General features: G+C 33.9%; 1 protein-coding gene across 4 annotated transcripts in view; it reads left to right on the top strand.

Moving 5' to 3' along the window:
• The window catches only part of LOC144452638 (anoctamin-4-like), a 169,739-nt gene that overhangs the window by 51,406 nt on the left and 99,519 nt on the right, over window positions 1–18,814 (top strand). For all 4 annotated transcript variants that reach the window (XM_078143766.1, XM_078143767.1, XM_078143768.1 and 1 more), the window contains 3 exons: window positions 1,899–2,093; window positions 16,879–16,977; window positions 17,453–17,589. In XM_078143766.1, coding sequence (XP_077999892.1) covers window positions 1,899–2,093; window positions 16,879–16,977; window positions 17,453–17,589 — 431 coding nt within the window. The remainder of the gene's footprint in view (window positions 1–1,898; window positions 2,094–16,878; window positions 16,978–17,452; window positions 17,590–18,814) is intronic.

An 18,814-nucleotide genomic window follows, 5' to 3' on the forward strand; every position in this document is an offset into this window, starting at 1 on the left:
TATATCACTCTATGATTTTGTCAATTTATTCATTTTACAGCCATTGCACTAATTTCCCCAATGGCAACTGACCAATGTTATCAACTAAATAGTGTGTAATATTGACAGTTCAATTTACAATTAGGGAGACATAAGTCAACAAAGAATTGCAAGGTCTGTCTCCATGTGAAAACTGCAAGTCAGTGGACAGTTGATGTGCCAGTGTTAGGTCTGTCTCCATGTGAAAACTGCAAGTCAGTGGACAGTTGATGTGCCAGTGTTAGGACTGTCTCCATGTGAAAACTGCAAGTCAGTGGACAGTTGATGTTCCAGTGTTAGGTTTGCTTCCATGTGAAAACTGCAAGTCAATGGACAGTTAGTTGATGTGCCAATGTTAGGTCTGTCTCCATGTGAAAACTGCAAGTCAGGAACATATGTTATTTCTGTAAAATACAATGCAGTACAGTACAGTACAATACAATGAATATAAATTATATTGAAATGTGTTCACATTTTTCTGAATTGTTTAAAATTCTATTTGGATAATATAATCATGTTGTTAAATTTCCATCAAAATAAAGGTTTGGATAGAGATATGTGCATTTATTACAGATATCTCGAAAGAATATCTTGCATTATACTCCAATTGTTTTGTCAAGAAAGATAATTGACTGAACAAAGTCAGCTGTGAACAGGCTAGTGCTGGTGATTTATTTTAATGACAACATGAATACATTAAATTTGTAATTTTGTGTCCTAATAGCAACATGGTGGCAGTAATTATACATCCATGGAGTGTTGTCAAATTTTGTCAAGTTCAATGATTGACCCTGAGATTGACCGAATGTCGTGCGTGTGGCGGCATTCAAAAATCTTATTTTATCACGAAAGAAAAATCAGTCTAATTAGAAATGATTACAGTATATACAATTTCAATACAAATGATTTGTTTCTTAGCCCCACCATGATATAGACTCAGAATATTGATAGTAATTATGACTTGCATCTCAAAATAATCTCTTACCCGGCCTTGTGGTGCCTGATGTCATTGAAAATCACAGCAGTTTTTTCATGCCAGCATACATGATCTTTTGTCTTGTCATTATTCCTCTAGAGCTAAATTATCCTACATCACTACATTTCACCATTTTAAAGCCCTAACGTAATTGCTAATATTCACTAAAAGTGGTGAACACTTTTTGACCACTTTTGAGATTGGCTAATTCAGTGGCTAAATGTTTTAATTTGCTACTTTGGAGCCCTGAAAACTGCAAGTCAATGGACAGTTGATGTGCCAGTGTTGGGTCTGTCTCCATGTGAAAACTGCAAGTCAATTGACAGTTAATGTGCCAGTGCAAGGTCTGCCGCCATGTGAAAACTGCAAGTCAATGGACAGTTGATGTGCCAGTGTTGGGTCTGTCTCCATGTGAAAACTGCAAGTCAATTGACAGTTAATGTGCCAGTGCAAGGTCTGCCGCCATGTGAAAACTGCAAGGCAGATGTGGCTCAAATTTGATAATGTGATTTGAATAGCTATTCAGCTGAAGACAGTTCAAGAATACACTGTATGGACAAAACAATTCCTAGTAACCATGACTACACAGTAACACCTATAACAACAGTTTAACAAATGACACAAACATGCATGTCAACTAAGATCACACCCATAGCAACATGCAAATTACAAAGTCTACTGCAAATATAGCAACTGTGATGGATAGGCAAGTGAGTAGACATTCTAGCAATGGACCTTGAATGCCTGGCAACAAAGAGCAGACCCATATCAACAGCACGATGCTATCAATTACAAAGGTAGCAACACTAATGTGTATTTCAGTGAATAAACATTCAAAATAAACAGTTTAATATGTAGCCTATTTTGTTTCTTTTTGGGTAAATATGTTTACTTGTTGTTACAGAATAAGGAACAACTCAAAAAAGAACAAACTCTGAGATTCCGTGATGGTGAGAGAAGAATAGATTATGTCCTGGCCTATGAAGTATCCAACAAAGACAAGGAGGAGGATGAAAGTGAAAAGAAAAAAAGTGAGAGAAGGAAAGAGTTTGAAAGAAACTTAAAGGAAAAACATGGCCTGGATTTAGAACATGAAGATGTAAGTATACTAACAAAGGAGAATTTATAGTTTGCATTGATTTAAGCAGGGTTTGATTTTTACAGATTACCATTTGTCATCAATATTCATGTTTTGTCATTAATATTCATGAATTTTCTTGACCAATTACCAAATATTAATGGTTATTAGACAAATCATTAATTTTGACTAGTTATTGTGATTTATAACGTTGATAGCACTCTTTAAATATGCATCAAAAGTGATTTATTTTGTCATCAACACAATGAGACTCCTTAACTATTCATTAAAAGTGACTTCACTTCATTCCGTTAGTTCATTTTAGTGAATTAGTGACTTCATTATTCCAGGATTTCCACTTACAGAGGGAGGATATCGATGTGATAAGTCATAGAATATTACTTGTAACATTTTTTTTGCATGAATTATGATCTGACTTCAATGGTTGTCTGTAGTGTATTATATTGTTAGTGAAATGAAACCAACTTTTCTTGGTAATTTCTTCTGTAAATGATACTTCATCGGGATGCAATGTCACATAGTTTGCTGAAATTGAATGTATGGATACCAGAAAACATGATGTCTAAATACACCAAATATAGTATTGAAGTATTGGTTTTACATTAAGAAATGCAAAGGTTGGGATGACCAGTAATACCTATCTTTGATATGATAAAGTTAGGCAGTTGGGAATACTTATCTTTGATTAGCACTGTTCTCCCAATGGAACCTGTTGCAAGATTACGTACACAGAAAACAAACAAAACAAACAAACAAAAGGGACAAACCAGGACAAAAAGTTACAGACACACAGTGTACTTTAAAAGTTATCCAATTACATTACCAGACTACATTCTTAAGATGTATTTAAATATCGATGAGTTTGGAGCTGATCTTATGGATAGGGGTAGATTGTTCCGTAGAACAGCACCACTGTAGTGAAATGCCCATTTCCCATATTCAATTTTAACTGTAGGGATGTAAATGTTACCTTTACTGGCCTGTGGTTTGTGTTATGAATATGAATTTGGTTGGAAAGATTGAACATTTCATTGAGGTAACTAGGTGCATTACATGTTAACGGATTTGTAGACGAGTGTTGCCAGTTGGTGCTTCCATCTAATTTGAGGGTGACCCAACCTAAGTTTTCATAAACCAAACCTGTACTAGTATCACAGGGAAGTTCAAGGAGCAGTCGACCAGCTCATTTATGGAGGAGTTCATTATGTCTTCAAATACTTTTGATTCGTATTACACCATACATTCGCAGCATAATCAAAATGGGGAAGGACTAAGGTATTGAACATCATCTTCCTAAGTCCCATGGGCAAAAAGTGTTTGATTCTCAACAGTAGACCAAGTTTTACAGAAATTTTAGGAGAAATTTTGGAAATATGTGTTGAAAATTTCAATTTTGAATCCAGCCAAACCCCTAAATAATCAAATACTTGCTCTACTAGCTCAGTAGTAAAGTTCAGCAGTCAGGAATACCTATCTTTGATATAGTAAAGTTAGGCAGTCAGGAATACATATCTTTGATATAGTAAAGTTAAGCAGTCAGGAATACCTATCTTTGATATAGTAAAGTTAGGCAATCAGGAATACCTATCTTTGATTATATAGTAAAGTTAGGCAGTCAGGAATACCTATCTTTGATATAGTAAAGTTAGGCAGTCAGGAATACCTATCTTTAATATAGTAAAGTTAGGCAGTCAGGAATACATATCTTTAATATAGTAAAGTTAGGCAGTCAGGAATACCTATCTTTAATATAGTAAAGTTAAGCAATCAGGAATACCTATCTTTGATATAGTAAAGTTTAGCAATCAGGAATACCTATCTTTGATATAGTAAAGTTAAGCAATCAGGAATACCTAACTTTAATATAGTAAAGTTAAGCAGTCAGGAATACCTATCTTTAATATAGTAAAGTTAGGCAGTCAGGAATACCTATCTTTGATATAGTAAAGTTAAGCAATCAGGAATACCAACTTTGATATAGTAAAGTTAGGCAATCAGGAATACCTAACTTTGATATATTAAAGTTAGGCTGTCAGGAATACCTAACTTTGATATAGTAAAGTTAGGCAATCAGGAATACCTAACTTTGATATATTAAAGTTAAGCAGTCAGGAATACCTAACTTTGATATAGTAAAGTTAGGCAATCAGGAATACCTAACTTTGATATAGTAAAGTTAGGCAATCAGGAATACATATCTTTAATATAGTAAAGTTAGGCAGTCAGGAATACCTAACTTTGATATAGTAAAGTTAGGCAATCAGGAATACATATCTTTAATATAGTAAAGTTAGGCAGTCAGGAATACATATCTTTGATATAGTAAAGTTAAGCAATCAGGAATACATATCTTTAGTATAGTAAAGTTAGGCAGTCAGGAATACCTATCTTTAATATAGTAAAGTTAGGCAATCAGGAATACATATCTTTAATATAGTAAAGTTAGGCAATCAGGAATACATATCTTTGATATAGTAAAGTTAAGCAATCAGGAATACATATCTTTAGTATAGTAAAGTTAGGCAGTCAGGAATACCTATCTTTAATATAGTAAAGTTAGGCAGTCAGGAATACCTATCTTTAATATAGTAAAGTTAGGAAATCAGGAATTAAGAGCACAGCCATAGCAACAAAGACCACACCCATAGCAATGATCAAGGCCCAGTCTCCAAATAACCATAAATTATGTACCCACCTATTCCTACTTTTGCAAATCTTGAGTCCATGCCTAAACTAGGCAGTTCTGATACAGTCTACACCAATGACATGTCAAACTGAAATAAAACAGTATTTTAGGGTTATGAGAAATGTAGTATTAATCCTCTTCTGCTGGGAAGTATTTGTTTATGTACAAGTAATTATTTAGTTGGGAGATGGCCCACTAACTGTCTACACAGTGGTGAACAAATCCAATGGTCCTGGGTCCGGGACTAGCGATTTTTTTGGGCGGACCACACAAATTTTACCTTGTCTGGTCCGTTGGACCAGTACCTTAATGTTAAAAGTCGTCTGAATATACAGATTCATAGGTAAGATTTAGTGTTTCAAATTAGCAGGACCTTGGACCACTAATTCTTTCAGTAGGACCACTGGATTTTGTGAGGCACTGGTCTGAGGACCGCCAGTTCACAAAATGATTATTTCACCCATGGTGTACATAATGTTTTCTGGTATTTATATATGTCACATTATTGTTGTATAGAATTATTAAGTTAGGAATGCATAGATTCAATGTTTTAGATATCTTGTTTGCTATTTTTTCTCCATGTTTTCCATCTTGTATTTTATCTCTGCATGATTGAATGGAATCCAAGATTGAGTCCGTAAGTAAACCTGTTGGTAAAATGTGTATGTACACTTGTACATATGTCATCACTGCATGCCTGGTGCTACAAAACTGGTTTTTGGGACACACAAAAAGCTAACTTGGTATTTTGACTGCTAGACTAGACATTGATAAATATACACATGCTACATTGCACCAAATGTACTTTCTCTCTGTCTCTGTGCTGTGAATGTGTAGCAATGCATTTCTATGGTTTTGTATCCATAGCAACTGGGATAATCACCTTTCTTGTTACAGAACATGTACATGTACCAGGGTACATCACACACCCAGATGTTGTAATAGTTGAATCAGGAACAATTGTACTGTTACCTGTCAATGGGTGTACATTGTATGATGCCAATCTCATTAGGACTGTAATAGAATGTACACATATGTATATTATTCCTTCACATCATTGGTAGAAGCGAGACATGGATCATCAACATTTGGGTCTGGAGGGGTTGGGTAAAGGGCAAGAACACTTCTTTATGGTCTGGAGGGGTTGGGTAAAGGGCAAGAACACTTCTTTATCATCTGGAGGGGTTGGGTAAAGAAAGGGCATGAACACTTCTTTATGGTCTGGAGGAGTTGGGTAAAGGGCAAGATTACTTCTCTATGGTCTGGAGGGGTTGGGTAAAGGGCAAGAACACTTCTCTATGGTCTGGAGGGGTTGGGTAAAGGGCAAGAACACTTCTCTATGGTCTGGAGGGGTTGGATAGAGGGCAAGAACACTTATCTATGGTCTGGAGGGGTTGGGTAAAGGGCAAGAATACTTCTCTATGGTCTCAAGAGTTGGGAAAGGTCAAGAACACTATTCTTTAGTTCTTGTGAGTTTAGGGTAGGTTGTTAAACTTCTGACTCCGATACTTGTCTGTGGTATATAGTTTCTTTGTTATCGCAAGCATGGCTGGAAGTCAATACTCTGGTATAGCTGCAGGGCAATATTCTAGTGAGTACAGGGTAATATTCTAGTGATTACAGGGTAATATTCTAGTGATTAAAGGATAATATTCTAGTGATTGCAGGGTAATATTCTAGTGATTACAGGGTAATATTCTAGTGATTACAGGGTAATATTGTAGTGATTACAGAGTAATATTCTAGTGATTACAGGATAATATTCTAGTGATTAAAGGATAATATTCTAGTGATTGCAGGGTAATATTCTAGTGATTACAGGGTAATATTGTAGTCATTACAGGGTAATATTCTAGTGATTACAGGGTAATATTCTAGTAATTACAGGGTAATATTGTAGTCATTACAGGGTAATATTCTAGTGATTACAGGGTAATATTCTAGTGATTACAGGGTAATATTGTAGTCATTAAAGGGTAATATTCTAGTGATTACAGGATAATATTCTAGTGATTGCAGGGTAATATTGTAGTCATTACAGGGTAATATTCTAGTGATTACAGGGTAATATTCTAGTGATTGCAGGGTAATATTGTAGTCATTAAAGGATAATATTCTAGTGATTACAGGCAAATATTGTAGTCATTAAAGGATAATATTCTAGTGATTGCAGGGTAATATTGTAGTCATTACAGGGTAATATTCTAGTGATTACAGGGTAATATTCTAGTGATTACAGGGTAATATTGTAGTCATTAAAGGGTAATATTCTAGTGATTACAGGATAATATTCTAGTGATTGCAGGGTAATATTGTAGTCATTACAGGGTAATATTCTAGTGATTACAGGGTAATATTCTAGTGATTGCAGGGTAATATTGTAGTTATTAAAGGATAATATTCTAGTGATTACAGGCAAATATTGTAGTCATTAAAGGATAATATTCTAGTGATTGCAGGGTAATATTGTAGTCATTAAAAGATAATATTCTAGTCATTACAGGGTAATATTCTAGTGATTACAGGGTAATATTCTAGTGATTGCAGGGTAATATTGTAGTCATTACAGGGTAATATTCTAGTAATTACAGGGTAATATTCTAGTGATTAAAGGATAATATTCTAGTGATTGCAGGGTAATATTCTAGTGATTGCAGGGTAATATTCTAGTGATTAAAGGATAATATTCTAGTGATTACAGGGTAATATTCTAGTGATTACAGGGTAATATTCTAGTGATTACAGGGTAATATTCTAGTGATTAAAGGATAATATTCTAGTGATTACAGGGTAATATTCTAGTGATTACAGGGTAATATTCTAGTAATTACAGGGTAATATTCTAGTAATTACAGGGTAATATTCTAGTAATTACAGGGTAATATTCTAGTAATTACAGGGTAATATTCTAGTGATTACAGGGTAATATTCTAGTAATTACAGGGTAATATTCTAGTAATTACAGGGTAATATTCTAGTAATTACAGGGTAATATTCTAGTGATTACAGGGTAATATTCTAGTAATTACAGGGTAATATTCTAGTGATCATTTGACAATATGGTACAGAGGATTGATCATTAACTTTCTATGATTTACAAATTTAGTTTATAATGCACAAACAGTTAAAAGTTCTTAAGCATAGAGCTTTCTATCTGTCGTGGTCAACAATTCTAGTTACAGCTGACCACTAGGTGGTGGTATGATCAGCCGATTATAAGTGTTACATAGTTTGATGCCCCTGTCTGTTTATCTTGGGATTGTAGCCTCTTATGTTGATAGACCCCTGATATTTCTTGGGGACTCATGTGGGCATGTAGAGTTCCAGTCGATGTTATGATTGTAGCTACAGAGTGGTCAGCTGTAACAATGGAATTTGTCATTCTGATGAGGATTGTCAACCAAGACAGATTATACTGCCACCTAGTGGTCAGCTGTAACTATGGAATTTGTCATTCTGATGAGGATTGTCAACCAAGACAGATTGAAAACACAACGCTAAAAAGTTTGAACTGCTTGTTATGTGTTATAACCTTTGTATTAAAATCATTTAATCTACCAAACTGATCAACATTTGTTGTCATTGACTTTCTGTGTGTTCACTCTCAGAATCCAGGCTGTCTTACAATTGCTACAAAGAGGTTTGATCATTTTACAACAAGAATTTCAATACTTATTTTCTACTTATGCAGAAATTTGATTTGCTTTCTCTGTTTAGCTAACAGTATTTGAACTACATCAAGCATTCAAGCTAGCTAGCAACAATGGTCTGTTTAGCTAACAATCCTAGCTAACTAGCAGCAATGGTCTGTTTAGCTAACAATCCTAGCTAGCTAGCAACAATGGTCTGTTTAGCTAACAATCCTAGCAACAAAGAACAAATATCTTAAGATCAAACCAGGGCTGTCATCTTGCTTCTGTTTACAGCATATCATTACACTTCTACTCTAGTGAGTTTACTATCGACTTGAACAACCAACCAATAAACAAACAAACAAACAAACAACATACATAAGTATTGGGCAAAAGACAAGCAAATTAGCAAATGAAAAATGCACGCAAAGTGTGTTTTGCGGCGCATGGTTGCTAAGATTTTATACCTCACAGATTTTAGTTGATAATACATAAATTTGTTATTTTTTTGAATCTCAAATAACATTTAGTGGACCTAGTGTTGTGTAATGTTACCAAACACCTGACTTCACAATTGAAATTATATAGAGGAAAAAAAGAGGAATGGACATATTGATTGATAAGAACCTCACATAAAAATATTCCTAAGAGTATATTATATAAAAAATAAACAATACGCCATATTCTAGTTACTATAGTTACGGCCACTTTGCCAGTAAGAATCGCAAGAGGTCGTTGTAGATTCAGCAAAGCAGAGGTTCAAATTTGGTTCTTGCCTCTGACCGTATCACAATACACAAAGCCATGAACAAAATGTGTGTAAAAGAACGCATTGATATCTAATTATTGTGAATGGTGAGATAATTACTAGACTCTCTAGTCTCAATAGCAATGTACATACAATGTACATACAATGTACTTATTAACCAGTTTGTCTATAAAGTAGTGTCATTTTTAGTCCCCGCCGGACGAAGTCCGAGACGGCGACTTATGGATTGGGTTCCGTCTGTCCGTGCGTGCGTCCGTCCGTCCGTCCATCCATCCGTCCGCAGCCATTTCTTGGAGATGCCTGAACTGATTTTTTTCAAACTTGGTACAGGGGCAACATACAATAGCATACATATGCACGTCAATTTGTTTTATGATACAATCCAATATGGCCGCCTAGCAGCCATTTGGTTTCCCTGTCTAAAGCCATAACTCAGACATGCTTTAACAGATCTCATTCAAAGTTGGTATTAGGACAGTGTTCTATGATATACATGTGCATATTCATTGTTGTCATGATATGATGCAATATGGCCACCTAGCAGCCATTTTGTTTGTGAATTTTCCATGTCCAAAGCCATAACTCAGACATGCTTGAACAGATCTCATTCAAAGTTGGTATGAGGACAGTGTTCTATGACATACATGTGCATATCCATTTTCATTGTGATACGATCCAATATGGCTGCCTGGCAGCCATTTTGTTTGCGATTTTTCCATGTCCAAAGCCATAACTCAGACATGCTTGAACAGATCTCATTCAAAGTTGGTATAAGGACAGTGTTCTATGACATACATGTGCATATCCATTTTCGTTGTGATACGATCCCCCATACCTGACCCATCCTTTATTGTTGTAGGCATGTTCCATGTCCAATAAACAGACACAACATATCTAAGTCTGATTGATTTAGGTTCACAAGTGTTGTTGCGTGATCAGAGTAGTGATAATTCCTTAAAACCCAATCATAGCGGGGATTATGTCATTCTCAATGACTTGTTTTACATAACTTTTTTCTCTCCATCAAAATAATGATAATTCAGATTGATAGGCTTCTAAAAAATTGTTATCACACTCCAGACAATATCATTTTAGTTTTTATGCAGTCAAAATTTATCTATTTTGGATGATTCCCAATCTCTTAATCTCAGGAGTGAGTGGTTGAGAGGCCAAGCCTTTGTTTCAAGTTTGTCAACAAAATGTATCATTTGTAGCATACCAGACTGTTTAAAATGTAACAAAATGTATTACTATTTAAAATCATTTGAAGCATACCAGATTGTGTCTAAAATGTAACTAAATACTAGGATCTGAGTAAATGTAACTAGATACTAGGATCTGAGTAATGTAACTAAATATTGGGATCTGAGTAAATGTAACTAGATACTAGGGTCTGAGTAAATGTAACTAGGATCTGAGTAATGTAACTAAATACTAGGATCTGAGTAAATGTAACTAAATACTAGGATCTGAGTAAATGTAACTAGATACTAGGATCTGAGTAAATGTAACTAGATACTAGGATCTGAGTAAATGTAACTAAATACTAGGATCTGAGTAAATGTAACTAAATACTAGGATCTGAGTAAATGTAACTAGATACTAGGATCTGAGTAAATGTAACTAGGATCTGAGTAAATGTAACTAAATACTAGGATCTGAGTAAATGTAACTAAATACTAGGATCTGAGTAAATGTAACTAGATACTAGGATCTGAGTAAATGTAACTAGGATCTGAGTAAATGTAACTAAATACTAGGATCTGAGTAAATGTAACTAAATACTAGGATCTGAGTAAATGTAACTAAATACTAGGATCTGAGTAAATGTAACTAAATACTAGGATCTGAGTAAATGTAACTAGGATCTGAGTAAATGTAACTAAATACTAGGATCTGAGTAAATGTAACTAGATACTAGGATCTGAGTAAATGTAACTAGGATCTGAGTAAATGTAACTAAATACTAGGATCTGAGTAAATGTAACTAAATACTAGGATCTGAGTAAATGTAACTAAATACTAGGATCTGAGTAATGTAACTAGATACTAGGATCTGAGTAATGTAACTAGATACTAGGATCTGAGTAAATGTAACTAGGATCTGAGTAATGTAACTAGATACTAGGATCTGAGTAATGTAACTAGATACTAGGATCTGAGTAAATGTAACTAGGATCTGAGTAAATGTAACTAAATACTAGGATCTGAGTAAATGTAACTAAATACTAGGATCTGAGTAAATGTAACTAGATACTAGGATCTGAGTAAATGTAACTAGGATCTGAGTAAATGTAACTAAATACTAGGATCTGAGTAAATGTAACTAAATACTAGGATCTGAGTAAATGTAACTAGATACTAGGATCTGAGTAAATGTAACTAGATACTAGGATCTGAGTAAATGTAACTAGATACTAGGATCTGAGTAAATGTAACTAAATACTAGGATCTGAGTAAATGTAACTAAATACTAGGATCTGAGTAAATGTAACTAAATACTAGGATCTGAGTAAATGTAACTAAATACTGGGATCTGAGTAAATGTAACTAAATACTAGGATCTGAGTAAATGTAACTAAATACTAGGATCTGAGTAAATGTAACTAAATACTAGGATCTGAGTAAATGTAACTAAATACTGGGATCTGAGTAAATGTAACTAAATACTAGGATCTGAGTAAATGTAACTAAATACTAGGATCTGAGTAAATGTAACTAAATACTAGGATCTGAGTAAATGTAACTAAATACTGGGATCTGAGTAAATGTAACTAAATACTAGGATCTGAGTAAATGTAACTAGGATCTGAGTAATGTAACTAAATACTGGGATCTGAGTAAATGTAACTAAATACTTGGGTCTGAGTAAATGTAACTAAATACTAGGATCTGAGTAAATGTAACTAAATACTGGGATCTGAGTAAATGTAACTAAATACTAGGATCTGAGTAAATGTAACTAAATACTAGGATCTGAGTAAATGTAACTAAATACTAGGATCTGAGTAAATGTAACTAAATACTGGGATCTGAGTAAATGTAACTAAATACTAGGATCTGAGTAAATGTAACTAGGATCTGAGTAATGTAACTAAATACTGGGATCTGAGTAAATGTAACTAAATACTTGGGTCTGAGTAAATGTAACTAGATACTAGGATCTGAGTAAATGTAACTAAATACTGGGATCTGAGTAAATGTAACTAAATACTAGGATCTGAGTAAATGTAACTAAATACTAGGATCTGAGTAAATGTAACTAAATACTAGGATCTGAGTAAATGTAACTAGATACTAGGATCTGAGTAAATGTAACTAAATACTGGGATCTGAGTAAATGCAACTAAATACTAGGATCTGAGTAAATGTAACTAAATACTGGGATCTGAGTAAATGTAACTAAATACTAGGATCTGAGTAAATGTAACTAAATACTGGGATCTGAGTAAATGTAACTAGGATCTGAGTAAATGTAACTAAATACTAGGATCTGAGTAAATGCAACTAGATACTAGGATCTGAGTAAATGTAACTAAATACTGGGATCTGAGTAAATGTAACTAGGATCTGAGTAAATGTAACTAAATACTGGGATCTGAGTAAATGCAACTAGATACTAGGATCTGAGTAAATGTAACTAAATACTGGGATCTGAGTAAATGTAACTAAATACTAGGATCTGAGTAAATGTAACTAAATACTGGGATCTGAGTAAATGTAACTAGGATCTGAGTAAATGTAACTAGATACTAGGATCTGAGTAAATGTAACTAGATACTAGGATCTGAGTAAATGTAACTAGATACTAGGATCTGAGTAAATGTAACTAAATACTAGGATCTGAGTAAATGTAACTAGATACTGGGATCTGAGTAAATGTAACTAAATACTAGGATCTGAGTAAATGTAACTAAATACTAGGATCTGAGTAAATGTAACTAGATACTGGGATCTGAGTAAATGTAACTAGATACTAGGATCTGAGTAAATGTAACTAAATACTAGGATCTGAGTAAATGTAACTAGATACTAGGATCTGAGTAAATGTAACTAAATACTAGGATCTGAGTAAATGTAACTAGATACTAGGATCTGAGTAAATGTAACTAAATACTAGGATCTGAGTAAATGTAACTAGATACTAGGATCTGAGTAAATGTAGCTAAATACTAGGATCTGAGTAAATGTAACTAAATACTAGGATCTGAGTAAATGTAACTAAATACTAGGATCTGAGTAAATGTAACTAAATACTAGGATCTGAGTAAATGTAACTAAATACTAGGATCTGAGTAAATGTAACTAGATACTAGGATCTGAGTAAATGTAACTAAATACTGGGATCTGAGTAAATGTAACTAAATACTAGGATCTGAGTAAATGTAACTAAATACTAGGATCTGAGTAAGTGTAACTAGATACTAGGATCTGAGTAAATGTAACTAAATACTAGGATCTGAGTAAATGTAACTAAATACTAGGATCTGAGTAAATGTAACTAAATACTAGGATCTGAGTAAATGTAACTAAATACTAGGATCTGAGTAAATGTAACTAAATACTAGGATCTGAGTAAATGTAACTAGATACTAGGATCTGAGTAAATGTAACTAAATACTAGGATCTGAGTAAATGTAACTAAATACTAGGATCTGAGTAAATGTAACTAAATACTAGGATCTGAGTGAATGTAACTAAATACTGGGATCTTAGTAAATGTAACTATTATATAAAATACTAGGATCTGAGTAAATGTTATTTGAGTTTCACTTCTGAAAGTAATGGTAAATGGATTTTATTATGATTTGGTAAAAGTGTGTAAAGACTATGTTATGCACATAGAGTTGTAAAGTGAAAGTGTATTGAAGTAGAATATTTGTAGCAAGTATTGATCAACAAGAATTTAACATGTAGATGTTTGTTCCAAAGCAAGACAAGGGCCTCTTTTCGAGTCAACAACAACAAAATTAATCAAACCGGTAAAATTTCATTATTAATGTTAAATATTGTACAGAAAGTTATAACTGATACAAGTATTCTATTACAATATGCTTTTAAAAAATGCTGGCAGTAGAAAGTGTTGGGAACAGTCACAAATCCTCCACAATGTATCATTAAAAGCAAAAACAGATGTATATTATCATGTACATGTCTTCTGGCATAGAAAATGTACCAGTTGGCCATCTTGAATTCTAATATTTATTAATTTGACTAGACTTTTTACACATTGACAGTTGAGGACGTTCTCAATTTTTAGAACAACTTATCTGTAAAGGTTCAGTAACTGCTAAAGGCTAGTGAAGTGTCTGTCTGTCTGTCTGTCTGTCTGTCTGTCTGTCTGTCTGTCTGTCTGTCTGTCTCTGTGTGGATGTATGTGTATAACGTCGTAATGTATTATTCTAAGGTCATCAGAGGTAAATGTTATTGAGAAACTAACCCATGACATTGACCTTCATATTCAAGGTCAATTAGCAATTCTATACTTTTGAAGCTTAATGCAGATAGACACAATTCAAGTATATACATCCATAGCCAAGTTTAACACAGATAGACACAATTCAAGTATATACATCCATAGCCAAGTTTAACAAAGATAGACACAATTCAAGTATATACATCCATAGCCAAGTTTAACACAGATAGACACAATTCAAGTAAAGACATCCATAGCCAAGTTTAACAAAGATAGACACAATTCAAGTATATACATCCATAGCCAAGTTTAACACAGATAGACACAATTCAAGTATATACATCCATAGCCAAGTTTAACACAGATAGACACAATTCAAGTATATACATCCATAGCCAAGTTTAACAAAGATAGACACAATTCAAGTATATACATCCATAGCCAAGTTTAAAAAAGATAGACACAATTCAAGTATATACATCCATAGCCAAGTTTATAACACAGATAGACACAATTCAAGTATATACATCCATAGCCAAGTTTAACACAGATAGACACAATTCAAGTATATACATCCATAGCCAAGTTTAACACACGTAGACACAATTCAAGTAAAGACATCCATAGCCAAGTTTAACACAGATAAACACAATTCAAGTATACACATCCATAGCCAAGTTTAACACAGATAAACACAATTCAAGTATATACATCCATAGCCAAGTTTAACACAGATAAACACAATTCAAGTATATACATCCATAGCCAAGTTTAACACAGATAAACACAATTCAAGTATATACATCCATAGCCAAGTTTAACACAGATAAACACAATTCAAGTAAAGACATCCATAGCCAAGTTTAACACAGATAGACACAATTCAAGTATATACATCCATAGCCAAGTTTAACACAGATAGACACAATTCAAGTATATACATCCATAGCCAAGTTTAACACAGATAGACGCAATTCAAGTAAAGACATCCATAGCCAAGTTTAACACAGATAGACACAATTCAAGTATATACATCCATAGCCAAGTTTAACACAGATAAACACAATTCAAGTATATACATCCATAGCCAAGTTTAACACAGATAAACACAATTCAAGTAAAGACATCCATAGCCAAGTTTAACACAGATACACACAATTCAAGTGTATACATCCGTAGCCAAGTTTAACATGTATAGACACAATTCAAGTGTATACATCCATAGCCAAGTTTAACACAGATAGACACAATTCAAGTATATACATCCATAGCCAAGTTTAACACAGATAGACGCAATTCAAGTAAAGACATCCATAGCCAAGTTTAACACAGATAGACACCATTCAAGTTTATACTTCCATAGCCAAGTTTAACACAGATATACACAATTCAAGTATATACATCCATAGCCAAGTTTAACACAGATAGACACAATTCAAGTATATACATCCATAGCCAAGTTTAACACAGATAGACACAATTCAAGTATATACATCCATAGCCAAGTTTAACACAGATAGACACAATTCAAGTATATACATCCATAGCCAAGTTTAACACAGATAGACACAATTCAAGTATATACATCCATAGCCAAGTTTAACACAGATAGACACAATTCAAGTATATACATCCATAGCCAAGTTTAACACAGATAGACACAATTCAAGTATATACATCCATAGCCAAGTTTAACACAGATAGACACAATTCAAGTATATACATCCATAGCCAAGTTTAACACAGATAGACACAATTCAAGTATATACATCCATAGCCAAGTTTAACACAGATAGACACAATTCAAGTATATACATCCATAGCCAAGTTTAACACAGATAGACACAATTCAAGTATATACATCCATAGCCAAGTTTAACACAGATAGACACAATTCAAGTATATACATCCATAGCCAAGTTTAACACAGATATACACAATTCAAGTATATACATCCATAGCCAAGTTTAACACAGATAGACACAATTCAAGTATATACATCCATAGCCAAGTTTAACATAGATATACACAATTCAAGTATATACATCCATAGCCAAGTTAAAAGCTGACCTTTGACCCTGACCAGTGATATTCAGGCTCAAATAATACAAATTTTATTTTGTTGATAAATAAATTAAAGTATGTAGTCGGTTGTGTTACATCGCCATGGATACTATTTGGTTGCTACTATCAATTCTGAAATGTTGTCACAGGAGCCATATAGGATTTTATAGAAAAAATAGAAAAGTGACACTAATTGTAATTTTTCATTTGTATTTCAGGATAGTGGTGATGGCAAAACCTGTTTTGTTAAAATTCATGCCAACTGGGATACTTTAGCAACCAATGCTGAAATTATGAAGATTAAAATGCCAATCCAGGTAAGTTGAAATAATTAGTCCCCAACAGGCACTGCCGGGACAGCATTTATATATGTTGGGTTCTTTCCAGCTGTCTGTACATGTGTGCATTCACCCTCATATCTTTGGTATGCACCAACCAATTGCCAATTTCAACCAAACTGGACACAAAGGTAACATGCTATGTGAGACATATGCAAGTCACTTGGTTTTGTGACTGAAATCAAATATGGCCGAATGGCAGCCATATTTATTGTGAATTTTAACAATGTGCATCATAACTTTGGATGTATAATATGTTGTGACTCCATTCAAGTGTCTACCCCCACACTATCAATAGTAAGTTTTATAATGAGACCTTTGACCTTGACCAACATTTTCAAGGTGAAATTTGTTTTTCTACAATAAATAAAGAAATACTTACTAGTAATTGCTACATCAATGTTCAGTATCAAACATTGCATGTATGAAGTACGTTGTTTTGTTTTGATTTTAGGAGAATGACATAGAAGAAGATTTGACTGCCTTGAACTGTTGTGATAAGATGCCTAGCCCTTTTACTCTGAGTGAAGAGTTTATTCAACCAGAACCTGATTCCTTCACATGTGTATTCATCAAAGAAAGACAGAATGAGTAAGAACATGTATTATTTTTCATGCATGAGCCATTGGAAATATATACTGTGGTCATTCTACGTCACAACAATGCATGTCCGTGTCACTTTAATACGTGTTTACATCACTCATTCTGCTGTGTTCAAAATATGAGTCAAAAAGTTCTAAATTACCATTACATTTCCATTTTTAGCTCCGCTGTCAGCGAAAGCTGAAAGCGTAGCTTTAGGTATAGGTGGGTATTGAGGTATAGAGAGTAGAGTGAATCATAGGTGTCCGTCAAACTTTTATATTTTTACTATCTACTCCGGAAGTGACAGTCGGAATTCTTCGATATTTGGTGTGCATGTTCCCTGGGGGGAGGCTATTCAGATTTGTTCATGCCAAGTTGATCTGTGCCATTTTCAATTTTTTATGATTTTTTTTCATAAAATGTCATTTTCATCAACTCCTTGAAAACCTCTTATTAGATTGCTTTGATATCTGGCGTGTTGATGCGCAGGGTTTTTTTTACTCAGATTTGTTAATTTCAAGTCAGCACATCCTCATTTTTATTTTTTATGATTTTTTTTTTGTAATTTGAAAAAAAAATGAATATGTTAATGAGCATAATGACCGACGCCATATTGGAAATCAGTCGACGAGACTTTAAGTAAACTGCCACTTTTCAAAAGACACTATTGACGTCAAACAAGCAATGTAATATGTGCTATAGTCATAATTCTACGCATTGGGCGCCCAAATGACAAGCGTTTGTTCGAAACAGGGTTGTAAACTTCAAATCCAATTCTGCATCCTTCTACATAATCAGCCAATCTGCAACATCCTCATTTGCATACTCTATCCTGATTCGACCAGAAGCTGTAGGTGACCTCATTTGACCGAGCGATTTCCACAGCAAGTATCTTGAGTATCAACACAGGACGTTCTTGGTACTCACTAAAATCACACTTCAGACCCACTATAAAAGTGTGATGTTTTCAGATAACATGTAACTTGTGGTTAATTCTATATTGTCGTGCAATTTGGAATGACAGTGAACCAGAATTCAGACAACTTGCGTAAGGGAAGGAAGGGCATGCCAGGCATGCGGTTAACGGTTGAAGTTATGGCCGACAGTTCACATGTAAAGTTAAACGACATGAACGTGTCTTGCCTTTCCAAAATGCAAATATTTGGCAAGTAAAAATAATTAAAATAATTACAACTTTAATTTGGCTTCAGACTTTGCATTATGTTTTGCG

This window comes from Glandiceps talaboti, chromosome 23, assembly GCF_964340395.1.
Source record: "Glandiceps talaboti chromosome 23, keGlaTala1.1, whole genome shotgun sequence".
Classification (NCBI taxonomy): Eukaryota; Metazoa; Hemichordata; class Enteropneusta; family Spengelidae; genus Glandiceps; species Glandiceps talaboti.